General features: G+C 46.7%; 1 protein-coding gene across 1 annotated transcript in view; it reads right to left on the minus strand.

The window, feature by feature from the left end:
* Positions 1-395: 395 nt before the first annotated feature.
* nfasca (neurofascin homolog (chicken) a) overlaps positions 396-17,013 on the minus strand; it is a 245,789-nt gene continuing 229,171 nt past the window's right edge. The window contains exons 33-37 of the mRNA XM_038819461.1: positions 16,812-16,943; positions 13,422-13,470; positions 8,832-8,849; positions 3,718-3,729; positions 396-3,153 (exon numbers count right to left, since the gene is read on the minus strand). Of these exons, the coding sequence (XP_038675389.1) occupies positions 2,910-3,153; positions 3,718-3,729; positions 8,832-8,849; positions 13,422-13,470; positions 16,812-16,943 (455 nt within the window). The 3' untranslated portion in view covers positions 396-2,909. The remainder of the gene's footprint in view (positions 3,154-3,717; positions 3,730-8,831; positions 8,850-13,421; positions 13,471-16,811; positions 16,944-17,013) is intronic.

Below are 17,013 nucleotides of genomic sequence, written 5' to 3' on the forward strand. Positions count from 1 at the left end.
TAGAATTCTGAAAGGGAGGGGAGCAATGGAATGTGGTAAACTTCATAAATAGTCAGACTTCATTTACAACAACTAAGAAAAATTACATGGTGTGTACTTTTTTGCAAAATAAGATTGAGAAGATGTTTGATGTCTCTTTAAATGACGCCTTAGGTTTTCCAAAAATAAACATATATTTTTTAAATCTAAGGAATAATCATGATAGAACCTCAACATGTGAACAGTCCAGAGTCCAGGACATTGAAGGTTAAATATCTTTATTTATTGTTTAATGGGATGTGGGCTTTGCTGACTGGGCCAGCGTTCATTGCCCATCCCTAGTTGCCCTTGAGAATGTGATGGTGAGCAGCTTCTTGAGCCGCTGCAGTCTATGTGGTGTAGGTACACCCACAGTGCTGTTAGGGAGGGAGTTCCAGGATTTTGACCCAGCGACAGCGAAGGAACAGCGATATATTTCCAAGTCAGGATGGTGATTGGCTTGAAGGGGAACTTCCAGGCGATGGGGTTCCCAGGTATCTGCTCTTCTTATCCTTCCAGACAGTAGAGGTTTGGAAGATATTAATGAAGGAACCGGTCGGGGGCTGGTTAACCTCAGTTGGCTGGACAGCTAGTTTGCGACGCAGAGCAAGGCCATCACCGCGGGTTCAATTCCCGTGGCGGCTGAGGTTATTCATCTCAACCTCGCCCCTCGCCTGAGGTGTGGTGATCCTCAGGTTAAATCACCACCAGCCAGCCACCCCCCTCATAAAGGGGAAAATAGCCTATGGTCATCTGGGATTATGGCGACTTCACTTATTTTATTGTCGGAGGAGCTTTGGTGAGTTGCTGCAGTGCATCTTGTAGATGGTTCACACGGCTGTCAGTGCGCTTGTTGTGGAGGGAGTGAATATTGAAAGTGCATGGATACCTAATCAAGTGGGCAGCTTTGTCCTGGATGATGTTGAGCTTCTTGAGTGTTGTTAGGGCAGTTCCCATCCAAGAGAGTTGAGAGGATTCCAACACACTAACATGTGGCTGACATGAATAGATTGGAACTGGACGCTGTTACTTTGAAAATAACTGTACTTAACTGAAAATAGTTTTAGATGACATTGTGCGTTATTAAGTAAAATACAAAAGCTTTCCAGGATGTCATGATACAGTTGCTTTTGTGAAAAGGAAATGTAGTTTTGCCTTAAAACAGGTTAAGTGATCTTGGCACTGAAATCATTGTTTACTAGAAATCTCTAAAGGTGCCACGTTGTGAGATTTAGAATTTGAAAGGCCACAGTCTGAAGATTAAGACAGTGTGAGTCTTGATAATATTATTGCTTCGCTCATTTAGAAGTTGTTGGGTTTATAATGTTGCCAATCATTTTTGTCCCACCTGTTTTTAAATGGAACCAAAGTAAATACAGAACTTGAGTTACAGTAGGTGTGGCTTTTACCGGGCAGGACGGAGGGTGGTGATCAGTACATGCAGCAAAGGTTTCGTTAATTTTAGAAAATGAATTGTTAACTTGAGTACACACAGGGTCTAGGATTCATTAAATTGGATGGGACGTGAGGGTCAATGACCAGAGCAGCTGAGGACTGTATGTAACTCGCCTCAGCTGGGGATGGTGGAAGCTCAGCTTTGTCAATACGAGTGGAAGGAAAATGGGGAGGAGGGAGAGGAAAGTAAATGGAAAAATGGTTGAAACTGCTACATATTATAACTAGACAGAAAACAAACGCAGTCGCTATAAGAGGAACCCCACCTGTCCGAAATGTCACTCTCAAACGGTATAGCGGCCAGAATTCCCCCGGTTTCCCAGCGGCGTGGGGTGGCTTTAGTGGGAAATCCCATTGACAAGCGGCGGGAAGGGAGAATCCCACCGCAGGTCAACGGCGGGCCTCCGAGAAACAGGCTGGGGGACCGGAGAATCCCACCCAAGACGCCTGTGGGCATCAGTGCCTCTTGCTTGTTTGGTGTGTTTCATTCTGATAAGGGACAGCAGGGTGGGGGGTTGTGCACCTTTGCCTACTGATGAGGCCAGAGTGTTTCTGCTCTGGCGATCTGAGCAAGATGTTGAATTAATTATCCGCCACGCGGAAGAGTGTGACCGTCATGTGGCCAAGGAATTGTTTCACCAAATCTTTGGCCCAGGTCTTGTCAAATGGTGCCTGTAAGAAATTCTCTATTTTGATATGCACCACACTTATGCAGCTCCATGTGTGCAAATACCTTGTTTTCTCTCCGACTAATTGACACTCCAAACCTTTCGGCAAAGTTGGCCAGCCCTGCAGTCATCCGGCTTTCAATGTTAAGTATATAATCTAAAATATGGGAAGATCCAAGAGGCGCCAGACAACATAGAGACATCTCTTCTTACATCATCTTCAATTGAGCCGTATCTTAGATTAAGTACTGTTTGAAAACAAAGCATTATGATAAAAATCTTCCATTCATGTTCGTCCGGTGTCGAGCTGTGGCCTGGTGATATCTAGAACACAGCGACAGAGCCTGCAGCTGGAGTATGAGAGAGCCCTACTTAGCATCATCTATACACAGCGTTAGAAAGTATCCCAAAATTGTGTCACCTGCAATCTAAAATGGATGGGGGGGGGGGGGAAAAATAGCAACTTCCAGACTTTTTCTTACTCTTGAGAAATAGGTTATTGAGCACATCAGCAATGCATGGTGGTTTGCGAGGTTACGGCCCTGTTTCTCCAACGCCTGACAAATCGGTCTATTGCCTTTTTAAAAAATTCCCTCCTTTCTTCACATGTCACCTCATCTCCTTCACTGCTTGTCCTCTCAAGTTTGGACAATCACACTTTGTATTTGTTTTCCATATGTACGGATATTGGTGGATAAATCAAATGTAGTTACTGTCTTGGTAGCACCTGTACCCATCCGCTCTGATTGTTGGGTTTTGTCCATACTTTCACATTTGTGCCAAGGGATAGGGGGGATTAACTGGAGACGTAGCCTCAGAGCTGTCGTTGCCCTCGGTCTCCTCTTTGTCCTTTTTGACCGTGTATTGACCGATGAAGGAACCGTCCTCGCCGAATCGGGAATTGCCGTCACCATCGCCGTAGATGACTATGCTGTCATCGCTCTCCTCCTGCTTCACCGTCCCGTCCACTGAAGACTGGCTGCCTTGAGGCTTTTTGCTGTCTTCATTGTCGCTGGATAATTGGAAAAGAAAGTGGTCAATGTCAATATCAACCTAACACGAGTGCCCTCCCTCCAACCTCCCCAGGGTTCGATTCCCGGCTTGGGTCACTGTCTGTGCGGAGTCTGCACGTTCTCCCCGTGTCTGCGTGGGTTTCCTCCGGGTGCTCCAGTTTCCTCCCACAAGTCCCGAAAGACGTGCTGTTGGGTAATTGGGACATTCTGAATTCTCCCTCTCTGTGCCTGGTGTGGCGATGAGGGGATTTTCACAGTAACTTCATTGCAGTGTTAATGTAAGCCTACTTGTGACAATAAAGATTGTTATTATTATTATGCGATATACACTTCACCCAATGCAGAGTTATATAATCCCCATGACCGGAATATTCCACACTCCTTGTCAGAGGGTCTACACATGGCTTCCTTCGCCAGTCAACTTTATTTTCATCGTTGACTCAAATCCACTACGCAGCCCTAAACCTTGCAATGGAAAGTGTTCCAAGCCTTGAGCCAAACATCACACACAACTTGAAACCAACCATTCCAAAAACACTTTAGAAACAAAAAGGTCTCCTTACCTTTCTAGAGATCTGTGTTTCCCATTGGTGGAATGAATAAGGAACAGAATGGATGATGGAGGAGACATGGACAAGGCAAACGGAACAGAAAGAGATTGGTTAGGACTTTGATATTTAATCCCATGGAATTCATTTTACAGTGTTTTCCTTCTTTTAGTGTTTTGAAGGCCGAAGGGGCCTTTCAGTGTTTGAGATCTTTGGCCATTGATCACAATCCTAATTCATGAATGGCTGGAGTCCACTCTAATTCTAATAGTTTAATAGTCAATCCTCATTGTAACATAAACCATTCAATCCTAATCCGAAACCCAATTACAATCCATTCGAAAATGTGACAGACAAAAATGGAGCTTCAATTTGACCCCGAACATGACGGACCTTAACTATTCCCATTATTTAAACCAGAATCTCTATATTGCATCCTTTTCCAAATCCTTGATCTACTCTCAGCTCCTAACAAATGCATTTCAATCCCCATCAGGTAATAGAAATTGAAAATCAAGACAAAAATATGCACAGATGTTTAACGACAAATAGCATTTTCGGAACAAATCACAAGCTGAAATCAACGTCATTGCAGCTCTGAGCATTTACGGCAAAACTGAATCTGTCACAAAAGGACCTCAGCCACTTTAAGCATCTCACTTAGATTCATGGTTTCATAGGGACAGGAGGAGGTCATTTATCCCCTCGAGACTCTTTTGCCATTCCTTGGAATCATGGGTCATCTGAGAGAGACCTAACTCCGTAACTTAGCAACCTAGCCCACAATACCCTGGGTTAACAAAAATCTACCAATCTCAGGTTTTGAACTGACGACTGATCTAAGCATCGATTCCCACTGGCGGAAGAAAATTCCAAATGTCACCCTTCGTGTGAAGTGGCGTTTCCCAGTTACACTGCTGAAAGGTTTGGCGCTGCTTTTCTGTCTATGCCCTCTGATCCTAGATACGCAAACAGCAAAAACAGTTGCTTCCAATCAACTTCCAATCAGCACGAAAACCTTCCATGGACATGGCGAATCCTCCTTCACCCGTTGGAAAGCCCGTTCTCTGGCACCAGGCCAAGATCATCTTAAATCTGACTTCCCAACCATCAGCATTTACACACTTGCATCCACAAAGGTTGCCATGCAACATGGCAAGAAGTGTGATGCACTATGCCTAGCTGAGGGAATATCGGCAGGTCAGTGGTTGCTAGGAATAAATGTAAATGAATTTGGATTTCTTTTGATGATCAATGATCCTATTGTGTAAGCAGTCAAATTCTGATTGGCTTATAAAGGTTTTAAGAAAAAGACAAATAGTGCTTTAAGCAATTTTTGTTCTTGATGCGCTTTCGATATAATTTGTCATTATACTTAGATCTCAGCTTTTCTTTGTATAAATAACCTAACAACTGAAGGTGTGGGGGGATGGGAAACACATCATTTGACTTTCTTCAAGCTTTAGAAAGAAAACCTAGTTTCTTTTTGGAAACACGCCATCAGCTCCAACGGTTTTGACCATTTTCCAATCAATTTGGTTTCCCCAGCCCAAGAAACACCCCTCCAGAAATCCAAACCAATCACATCATCGTAACGTACCACATGCTCTTGTGTCATTGTGTTGGAAAACAGTGGGATGGTTCATGCACACGACACTTATTAACAGAGTGAGGGTGATGGGGGGGGTGAATTAATGTTTCGGAACGACCAGTAGCTAAACAGAATGAGACCGAAGTAATTAAACTACCTGGGACCACCAGGAGGTGCCTGACATTGAGAAATTAGACGATGTTTGTCCTTAATGGGCACCCAAACCACAGTTTACATCGGCCTATATCAGTTTAGTCTATCACCAATGCCATGGAGACTGCACATGCTTCTGTTTTTAGGTAGTGCTGTGGCCATTGATTGTTTCCTGAAATCTGAGATCAACAATGGAATATTATGCAGGCAGCGGCTGATTAGAGAAGGACTTCATTTGCGACTCTCCCACCTCTTTCTGGGTTAGTTTGATCAAGCTATTATTTCCTGATCTCTCGTATCCTCTGCTTGTGCGATATTGCTCTGGCTCCTCAGACTGTTTTGAATTGTTGATTTAAAATTAATTTCTGCTGGGGTCAAAACAGAGCACCCATCCAGAAGTGTAGTGCCTGCATGATAAGGAATCCATGCCTAAAGGTCAAAAAGGAAACCCCCCCTTTGCTCTTCCCCAACCCCCCCCTCTCACACAGAGTCTACAATTGGGGATGCATCTGCAGTTGCCCCCCTTAATGGAGAAGGATACGAATGAGAAGAATGAGGGGAGGTCAAATTGAGGTAAACAAGATGATAAAAGATATGGATAAAGTAGACTTGGAGCGGATGTTTCCTCTTGTGGGGCATTCGGGAACAAGAGGCCAAAATCTTTGGAAAAGAGGTAGCAAATTTAAAACAGAGGTGAGGACAAACTTCTTTTCCCAAAGGGTTGCTAATCTGTGGAAGTCGCTGCCCCTGTGTGTGGTGGATGCTGGGGCAGTGAGTAAATTTACGGAGGAGTTAGACAGATTTTTAATTGGTAGCGTTATGGAGAATGGGCAGGATGGCGGAGTTAAGGCCAGGATGAGATCAGCCATGATTGAATGGCGGAGCAGAGTTGATGGGCCAAATAGCCTAATTCTGCTCCTAAATCTTATGAATTTATGAATGGGTAACAGCCCTGTATAAAAAAGTAGTCCTTCCCAAGTCCAGGACATTCAGGCAGTGGTCTGATTGATACGTGCACATTATGCGCCGTTAGGCTTTCCTCGCTACTTTGTAGTTCATTTTCACAATAATATGAGGTAGAGATTCCAATTTGAGCATCTTTTTGAAGTGGCTGCCAATAAAATGGTCGTGTCAATAAATTACACTGAACTTTTTCCGTACCTTTCACGGGAACAAGGGCAGACCATTCAGCCCCTCAAGCCTGTTCCCCCATTCAATTAGATCACAGCTGATCTGTATCTTAACTCTGTTGTCCTATTTTGGTTTTGTATCCATTAATACTTTGGCCGTACAATCTCAGTTTTGGAATTATCAATCGGCTCACAACCTCAACAGGCTTCACAGGGAAAATGTTCTGGAATCTTCACTACCCTTTGTGTGATGAGGTGCTTCCTGATGTCTCCCCCCAACAACCTAGCTCTAATTTTAAGGTTATGTTCCCCTAGTCTGAACTCCTCCGCCAGAGGAAATAGTTCCCCTCCAGCTAACCCATCAACTTCTGTGATCATCTTAAACACTTCAACTTGAGGATCGCCCCTCAATTTTCCAAACTTGAGAGAATAGAAGCATAGTCTATGCAACCCTCTCCTCATAAGTTAAACCTTTTAATTCCTCGTATTCATGTCAACTGGGAGATTACCATGTCGATGCGGTATGCTAACCTCCTGGTGTTGCGGGTGCATTGCCTGGCATCGCTGTGCCAGACAGGGTAAAGGAGCAGCGCAACTGGGACCTTGAACTAAAGCATTGGAAGTGGGAGTGGAGGCGAGAAATCCTGGGGACTTTCTGCATAAATCTACAGATGCGTAAGCAAGAAGCAACACATTTTGGTCTTCCTCCCACCTCGGTAAACAAATGTTTTTTCTCCTATTTGTGTTTCAAAGAACATTCCCTGACTTGTGATCTGCTCACAGGTCTCGGCCCTGCCCTGTTTGTCGTCACCTGGCTGGGGGCTGGAAGCAATATGTAATTTCCTTCAAACCATCTACACCCTGATCCAACTCAATTACTTTTGGGTTGTGGCATCGGTGGCAAGGCAATCATTCATTGCCCCGTTCATAGTCGCCCTTGAGAGGGAGGTGGTGAGCCACATTCTTGAGCTGCTGCCAACTGTGTGGTAAAGGCATCCCTTCACCACATGGTTAGGTGGGGAGCTGCAAGACTTTGACTCAGTGGCCTTGAAGGAACATCAAGGGCGGGATTCCCTGACCCACCTGCCGGGTCGGAGAATCCCCGGGGGGCAGCGGGGGGCCCCGCCGCCGGCTGCCGTATTCTCCGGCGCTGATTTTTGGGCGGGGATCATGCCACGACGGTCGGGGGCCGTTGGCAGTGCCCCCCCCCCCCCCCCCCCCCCGGCAATTCTCCAGGCCCCGACAGGCCGAGCAGCCGTCGCTATCTGGCCAGTGCCGCCAGGTAAGTTGGCTGGTGCAACCCTCGGGGGGCTACGGGGGGGGGGATTCCGGCCCCAAGCGGGGAGCCCGCACAGTGGCCTGGCCCGTGATCGGGGCCCACCGATTAGCGGGTGAGCCTGTGCCATGGGGGCACTCCTTCCTCCCTCGCCGGCCCCTGTGGGGCTTCGCCATGGCCGGCGCGGAGAAGACACCACCTGTGCATGCGCCAGAATACGCCCGCCGGTCTGCGCATACGCTGAACCACGCCGGCGGTTCTGCACATGCGCTATCTCGTGCACTCCCTTCGGCGCCGTCGGCGCAGCGCCAACCCCTCTGGCACTGGCCTAGCCCCCGGAAGTGCGGAGAATTCTGCAACTTCCGCTCGGCCCGACACTGGAGTGGTTGGCACCGTTTTTTACGCTGGCGTCGGGCCAAAAATCCGATTCGGGAGAATCCCGCCCCATATATTTGCCCGAGGTAGGATGCTGTGTGACTTTGGAGGGAGGTGATGGTGTTCCCACCTGGACTTTGGGATAATAATAGGGGTAATTTCTTTGCAGAACTTGCTCAAGTATCTGAATAGTTAGACAATTTGCCAGATACCTGATGATGGCAATGGTGGTTACCAAATGTTCACGGTGAGTCCCAGGCTGGGTTCGAAAGCCAGTCACACCAACTCATTAAAATTCAAATGAGATAACATTAATGTTGTTGCCAGCTAGTTGTCCTCCCTGTTTCAGTGTGCCCAGCTCACCTTAAACACTTCAAACTCCTTTCATCACCCCACCCATTTCACACTTGCAGCGTCAAAATCCTAAAACTTCCATCAGGGTATTAAAACGCGACCCTTAAAGCACCCTATTTATAAATGAAAGTGCTTCCTAATTGACCGCTACCCACACAATATCCCATGTGTAAGTGAAAGTCCTTTGATTTTTGAACTCATGAACAGGAGGATAATTGAAATTGTATCATTCTGAAGATCACAGTAATACCTCTTATCCAGCCTGGGTCTAGGGAGCGGTGAATAAAGAAACATAACATTGGTGAGTGTTAACATGCACAGAGACACTTTCACAACAGAACAAGATTGGGACAATACATGGGAAATTACAAATGCCAGGAACTGAACACAGCAAGTCGAGTGGAATGGAAATGGGAACTGAATGGAAGAGGGGATCTAATTGGCCCTTTGTCTTTTTAAAAGGTAGTGGGGAGGGGTCAACGCTATTATCCTAGCCCCACCCACATGGCCCAACCTCTGCCAGCAAATCTGTGGGTAACTGAACCGAGTGAGCCAGGGAGGGATTGGGCTCCTTGAAGTTTGCAAATCCGTGGCTCACAGAGGCAGCTGCGCATGTAAAAGTGAAACTGCTTTTAAATAGATGCAATTTTTATTAGTGGGATGGACAAAACATGACACAATGGCTTTAGATATTTGAGGAAAAGAGTTATTTGGAGAGGGAAGGTATCCCTTTGGGAGAGGTCAGGTGACCTTTGGGATTGTTAAAGGTAGACACGGATGTGCGTAAAAAGCGGATTTTCCATGTGCAACTGTCGAGCTGCCAAGGTATATAAATCCCTAACCTCTTTATTAAAAAAAGCCTGCAGTTGAAAATAATCAGAGCTTGCAATTTCATTAGCTGTCTGTTGACATGAATAGTTATCATTACAGGATTAGTGCTGCATGACTGATTCCATAACCTATTATTATTAGTCCGGATCCTGTGCTCACGGTTGAATTGACAGCTCTAAGTGGTTAAAAAGTCTTTGATGTGGGCCTATGAATACAAATTTGTTTTTCATAAGGGATTAAGTATTTGAATGAAATGTTTGCTTTCATTGACATCATGTACTTGAAAGAATTTAAACGGCCTGAATTTTTTTTTTCATTACTGATCAATTTTTTAAAAGTGAAGTCATCAATAGACACTCAGAACTTTAGTTTACTTTGTCTCAACATGGCTCCTGAGGTCTGCCCACGGTGGATACTGGGTGAAAGTTTTGACGAAGAATCATTGGACTCGAAACGTTAGCTCTTTTCTCTCCCTACAGATGCTGCCAGACCTGCTGAGATTTTCCAGCATTTTCTCTTTCGTGGATATTGGGTGAGTTGCCATCAAGGTTGTAAAATGTGGGTGTGAGATCACGGGTAATAAGTTAGGGCCCTGGCAGCGAGTAGAGGACCATGGGTCAGCATGGAGGGGATGAAGGGCCATGGGTAAGTGGGAGGGGGATGAGTGGCATGAGTTGCCATTGATAGAACACGGGAAATTTGAGGGGCTGTTTTTGGTTTTACTGATTCTTTTTACAGTTGGTGAAAGTCCCATAATACTGAGACGGGCTTTTAAACATCTTGCCTTGGCACCCAGCAGCCCCTGTGGTTGCCTCCTCCTCATTTCCGGCCTGTCTCCCGTTAACACCCATTTCCACCACCAACCACCGCCCCGGAACCAAAAATAAATCACAACATCCAGGGCACTTTCTCCTGAGTCAGGCTTGTGGAGTCAGGAATTCGGCACTTGTTGTCCTGACAGTTCTTGGTCGTGTTGTCAGCCATGAAAGCATGAGACAAAATCAGGAAGAGTTTGCGACGAGGCAAGAATTCAGATAAAGGAAGACATTATGATTCTCAATCATACTTAGAGCTGCTTGATTACTCAGCTACTAAGTCTCATTTATGCTTAAATAAAATCATAACTGTTACCAACATTGAGTTAGCTTTGAGCAGTTGACCAATAATCCAGCACCCGATCCCACATAGTTCTGGGGCTCGGACAGGTGGTGAGGGTAGTTAGCCGGGGTGGAGGAGAACTTTCCTCACTCACATTCAGTAAAGGCCACCTCGCTTTGGTGGAGGAGAGAAGAGAAAATATTTTGGTAGCTCCTTTTTTTTTCAAACCCTTAAATGATCTGCTTTAAAATAGCGATTCCTGATGATCCCCAAGACTTGGCAGCATTGAATGAAGAGCTTCACGCTGCTGAGATGATCGGATGACTGAAGCTCTGAGGTAGGACTGACCATCAGACAGAAGATCATGATTGCCATGCTCTTTCAGAAGGACCTAACGCACTCGTGCCAAACACCTTCCATGTCGCCCGTGCCGGGTGCAAGTTCTTTTTGTGAACTCCTTACCAAGACCTGAGGTGAATTGGGCCAATTTTATTTTTTGCACTGGAAGAATTCAATTCTCTTGCACTGTGAGATCTCTCCTCAACAGAGCAGACCCCCCACCCCCACCTAAGCACAAACCCATGTCCATGGTGGTTCAATTGAGACGTTGGAAATGAAATGAAATGAAAATCGCTTATTGTCACGAGTAGGCTTCAAATGAAGTTACTGTGAAAAGCCCCTAGTCGCCACATTCCGGCGCCTGTCCGGGGAGGCTGGTACGGGAATCTCAGGAAATGGAACAAAACAGAAAAGAACGCAATGGGAAACTGAGCTGAATTAAGGAGAGAGGCACAAGGTTCAATTCTGCAGCTTCCATTCTTGGTCTGGGTTGACTGTGACAAACTCAGCTAAAATTCGACAAGTCCCTTTGGAACAATGAGGAAGATTTCCCATGCCTATCCATTCACTGCTTGCTGGACAGTTGGACAGTATTTATGGAAATACATGAATGGGTGAGGACAGGTCCAGTGACTGGCAATGGGTGCGTGATCTGTGAGCGGATGGGAGGAGTGGGGGTGGGTGGGGTGGGGGAGTTGGTGGTGGGTGGGTGAGGTACGGCAGTGGGGCAGTGAAGGTGAGGATTTTGTTGTGCTCAGGACCTGTTTAAAGTTGGGATGCTCCTAGCCAACAACCTCAGCCTCGTCCCAAACCTAAACCCGGACTAATGAACGGGGAGGGGAAGGGGGGAGAGGGAGAAACCTGATACTGAAATAATACTCAAGGTGGCACAGACGCTACAATCTAGGATGATCCCAACGTTGTGTGTGTCAAGTGGCGTTGATGGTGTGAGGCACAGATTAACCTTTAGCGGACGATGTAAGGCTGGGCCGGTCCCTTTTGAGCGACATGTTATAATCACAGGGAAAAGAGTGGAATGTTCGGGTATCTCTCGAGCCGATGAACAGTGAAACTATTTATGTTCAATTTACTTGGTCCAGATAGACATGTTTTAACTGATATAATTCTGAAGAACCGTTTGAAGCTTCAGACTTAATTTTTTCCAGAATGAACAAATTTTAGAGGCATTGTTTAACAACCTAGTTAATGTAATGGCTTCATTTCAATAACCTTTAGTTCGGAGCAACAGAATGCCTTACAGGGCACTTTGCTATGTAGGGGTACACGGGTAACATCGCGTTAAGTTGCAGATATTCAACGTCACTGATATGAGCATACCTTGCTGTTCTGATTTAGAATATCAGCGCTAACTGAAGTGATTATCCAATCTTTGCTGAGTTTGGACAAATCTTTTGTGCACAGGACAGAATGCTGTCCGACACACAGCAGGCCCACTGGGTCGCTTCCTCACCACGCCAATGCAGAACGGAGATATTTCAAAGCTTGTAAATAATTGCACACTAGGATTTGTTTTTAATTCGCACCTGGGAGGTGGGCGTCGCTGGCTGGGCCAGCATTTATTGCCCGTCCCTAATTGCCCTTCAACTGAATGGCTTGTGCAGTTATTTCAGAGGGCAGTTAAGGGTCAACCACATTGCTGTGGATCTGGAGTCGCATGTAGGCCAGACCAGGTAAGGGTGGCAGTAACAAAACAATCGGCAATGGTTTTATGGTCATCGTTCGACTTTTAATTCAAGATTTTTATGGAATTTCACCATCTGCCGTGGTGGGATTTGAACCAGGGCCCCCAGAACATTACCCTGGGCCTCTGGGTTGATAACCCAGTGATTATACCACTAAGCCACCACTTCCTGATCACATAGGTTGCAGCAGCTGAGATCATAGAATCTCTGCAGTGCAGAAGGAGGCTATTCAGCCCATCGGGTCTGCACCGATCCTTGGAAAGAGTACCTGACCTAGGCCAATTCCCTGACCCTATCCCCGTAACCCAGTAATTCCACCTAACCTGTTGGGACACTGAGGGGAAATTTAGCATGGCCAATCCACCTAACATCTTTGCACTGTGTGAGGAAACCGGAGCACCTGGACGAAACCCACGCTAATGGTAGACACGTGAATGTAGCTTCTTCAGTTTATGATGTCTCAAGTCACCTGCCACCCAATGTTAACTTATTGCCTTTATGGGTTCCATTGCCTTGAGGCACAGATTTGAGGGGCTGAGACCACAGGGACATTTTAGCAGGAAAGACAGGCCTCAATCCTTGGACTGGACAGACGGGGTTCAAATAGGCCCCTACAAAATAAACTCGAGGTTCAGTGTCTGTCGGTATGGCTGGTCTGCCTCTAGTTATTTTTAGTTTTTAATGCCGCGTTAATGATGACTGTGTTGTCACGTGTGCATGAGATACATGCATGGTACACAGGGGGAGGTGCAAGTACCAGATAGCACGATAGACCCATGCCAGGGGGTGTTGGAGTGGTGGAAAGAGGGGGCACCAGAGTCTTTCAATATTAACAAAAACAATCCAATTAGATAAAGACAAAGACCTACAAGTATCCGTTGTCATCTTGTGAGGGTCGGTTTTCCTCCGTGGTCTTAACTGCAAGAAGAAGAGAAGAGATGTGATAAATAGTAAAGAATTTCGATAGCACTGGTTACAATCTCAGGACATCCCAAAATGCTTTCTTTACTTCCAGTGAAGTGCATTTCATAGAATCATAGAATTTACAGTGCAGAAGGAGGCCATTCGGCCCATCGAGTCTGCACCTGCTCTTGGAAAGAGCACCCTACCCAAGGTCAACACCTCCATCCTATCCCCTTAACCCAGTAACCCCACCCAACACTAAGGGCAATTTATCATGGCCAATCCACCTAACCTGCACATCCCTGGACACTAAGGGCAATTTATCATGGGGAATCCACCCAGCCTGCACATCTTTGGACTGTGGGAGGAAACCGGAGCACCCGGAGGAAACCCACACACACACAGGGAGGATGTGCAGACTCCGCACAGACAGTGACCCAAGCCGGAATCGAACCTGGGACCCTGGAGCTGTGAAGCAATTGTGCTAACCACTATGCTACCGTGCTGCCCTAAGCATCTAAAATGTAGTCACTGTTGTGTTGCAGAAATTTGCACATGGCTAGCTTCCCACTATTAGCAATGTGATAAAGAGCAAAAAACCTGTATTCGTGATGTTGGTTAATGGATAAGTATTGGTCAGGACTCTGGGGCGAACGCTCCTGCTCTTTTTCAAATACTGGCAATGAAATTTCATACACCTTCGTGAGAGGGTAGGAAGGTTCTCAACTTAAGTTTCGTCGTAGAGGTGGCACTTCCAAAAGTGCAGCTCCGGTGGAACGGAGCCACGGTTAAATCTTATCCATAAAGGGGAGAGAAAGAATGGGGTTGATTTTCCTTCACCAACATGTGACTACCCTCACCCCTCCCCCAACTTGTAGCTGAGCAAAACTCAGGTAGAACACACCTGAAGTGAGTTATCCACGGGTCCACTTGGATTGCAGAGTTCCGGACGGCTGCAGAGGCACGAGATCGTTCCGACGTACAAATCGCCAGGGCTTCGTGTCCAAGATCATAGCCAGAGGGCTCTGCTGGTTTTGAGGGTTGCATCCTGCCGCCCATCAAAAAAAAGAGCCAGCAGAGCTTCTCCAGCTCCAAAGATCCCACCTTTGGAATTCTCTATTCCAGAAAGCTGGAGACGCCCAGTCACTGGGTTAGATTCGAGGAACGTCCACCCATCACACCTGTAGAATTAGAGGAGCTGAGATGTCCCACAGGATTATGGGGTTTGAGGAGACACAGCGATAGGGAGGTGCGATGCCACGGAGGGGTTTGAACACAAGGATCAGAATTTCAACACCATGGCATTCAGGATAGTGTGGGGAAAGTGACGATGAGGTAAAGGATCAGCCATGATCTCATTGTAAGGTGGAGCAGGCTCAACGGGGCACATGACCTACTTTTGCTCTTATTTTGTATCTTCACCCTCCATACTATAATTAAGTGGGCACTTAGGTAATGTGGATAAATTGAAGAAACTGGGGCTTCTGTCCTTGGAGAAGAGGTTTGATGGAGGTGTTCAAAATCAAGAGCGGTCTGGACAGAATAAATGGGGAAAAACTGTTCCCGTTGGTGTCGTTGTCTCCTGATGACTCAGCTGATGCACTATGATGCCGATGTTTGCTTTCTCAATGGCAACCCCTCGGCCAATCAGAGTCAACTTACCAACCAATCAGCGCCCTTTTTCTCTTGTAGTTTAAATGGTTGTGATTGTTTGAAATTTGGTTTTCTTGTGTTTGTCCTGATGATTTGTCCTGAAGATGTAAAGCTTCAGCAACATGTGTCTCTTTTCAACAACATTAACACTTTCTTTCTTTGACTACCAAGATGGCGATCCCGCAGAAAGTTTGGTAGAAAGTTGGACAGCCTATTTTTGGAACACCTTTTCTAGCCCCCTCCCCATTTGGGGTGAGCAGAGGGTCTCTTGAAGAGGGGCACTCAATCACAGATGTTGCTGCCCAAAAGCACCTCGCTCCCAATGCAGGTGTCCAATGGCCCTTCATGACCTGATTGTTAAATAAGGATTTTCAGGTTCACGGCTGCTGTCACCAATACTTCACCCCACAGGGCGTGGTAAATGAAACCTGGTAGAATTACTTTGTTTAGCATGGGGCACTTGAGGCGGCGTCATTGTCCACACCATCTCGATGGGTTGGTGGTCAGGTTTCGGAGAATGCCCAGCCACGATGACCACCTTGCCCCTGCAGCCTTTCTGCCTTCACTGCTAGCGAGATGCACAGTCTTCCTTCTCCTGTTCTGCCACTGAGGTCTTTTTGGACCACTCTTTGTCTGGGACCTTCCCCCAACCTGGCTGCCATGGATGGCCCAACCAGGAGCAAAGGAACCCCCGATGGCATTGCTCAAGGGATTTTTGGAGCGAACAAGCCTCTCCACCATGTCAAGGGGACGATCCAGGTAGGGCCATTGACGTATGGATTGAGATGCAGAGGATGCTGATTGTAGGCGATTGGCAAAAGAAGCAACTCTGACATGAGGTAAAGCCTTTTTTAAAAAAACACACCGGGTGAGTGGTTATGGTTTGGAATTTGCTGCCTGAGAGTGTGATTGGAGGCAGATTCATTCATGGTTTTCAAAAGGAAATCGCATTGATCTCTGAAGGCAAACAAATTGCAAGGGTATGGGTCGAAGGCGGGAGGTGGGGTGGGGGGGACTAGCTGAATTGCACAACTGAGAGCTGACATGGACATGAGGGGCCGAATGGAGTCATTCTACACTGTAACCATTCTGTGATTCTAGACATTTGCAGTTCACCTGTTCTCTGATCATGTTAAGAGCCAAACCCAAAATGGAGCCGAACTGAATGAGGTAAGAGGCATGAGGACATCACTCCCTCCTTAACTTTGTCCCATTGAAACTCACAGGCATGCGTTAGATGTTAAACCCCCCCCCCCCCCCCACCCCCAACCCTCACCTCTGGTGGATACAGTAAGTAACCTCATGAAACAATGACAGTGGAGGTCTGGTGCCAAGGACTCAGTAATGGTGACCATGGCAACCATCACCGATTGTAGCAAAAGCCCACCTGGTTCATTAACCTGGCCCTTTGGGGAAGGAAATCTGCCATCCTTACCTGGCCTGGCCTGGAAGTGACTTCAGACCCACAGCCAGGTGGTTGCCCTCTGAAGTGGCCGAGCAAACCACTCAGTTCAAGGGCAATTAGGGGCGGGCAACAAATGTTGGCCTTTGTCGGTGCCACCTCACCTCCCATGTAAGAATGATGGACACACAGGAAATCTGAAACCCGCAGTCTGATTGGGTGACTGTGAGCGGGATTCTGGTTGCCACCCACATGGGAATGCCAGCCCCCCCCCACTCTCGGTCTCAAAGTCAGCTCTTACCTGGGTATTTGCCTCCACGACTTCTCTTTATGAAACACACGATCAGCAGAATCAACACCAGGAGTGCCACAGCACACATCAGGCCGATGAACCAGCCCTGTGTCGCGATGTCTACATGACTGTTAGTGAATGCTGCAACAAAATAATATCAAGACATCCTTATGAAGGAGAATCTGCCTCATTATTAACCACCTGGACTAAC

This window comes from Scyliorhinus canicula, chromosome 15 (genome assembly GCF_902713615.1).
Source record: "Scyliorhinus canicula chromosome 15, sScyCan1.1, whole genome shotgun sequence".
Lineage (NCBI taxonomy): Eukaryota > Metazoa > Chordata > Chondrichthyes > Carcharhiniformes > Scyliorhinidae > Scyliorhinus > Scyliorhinus canicula.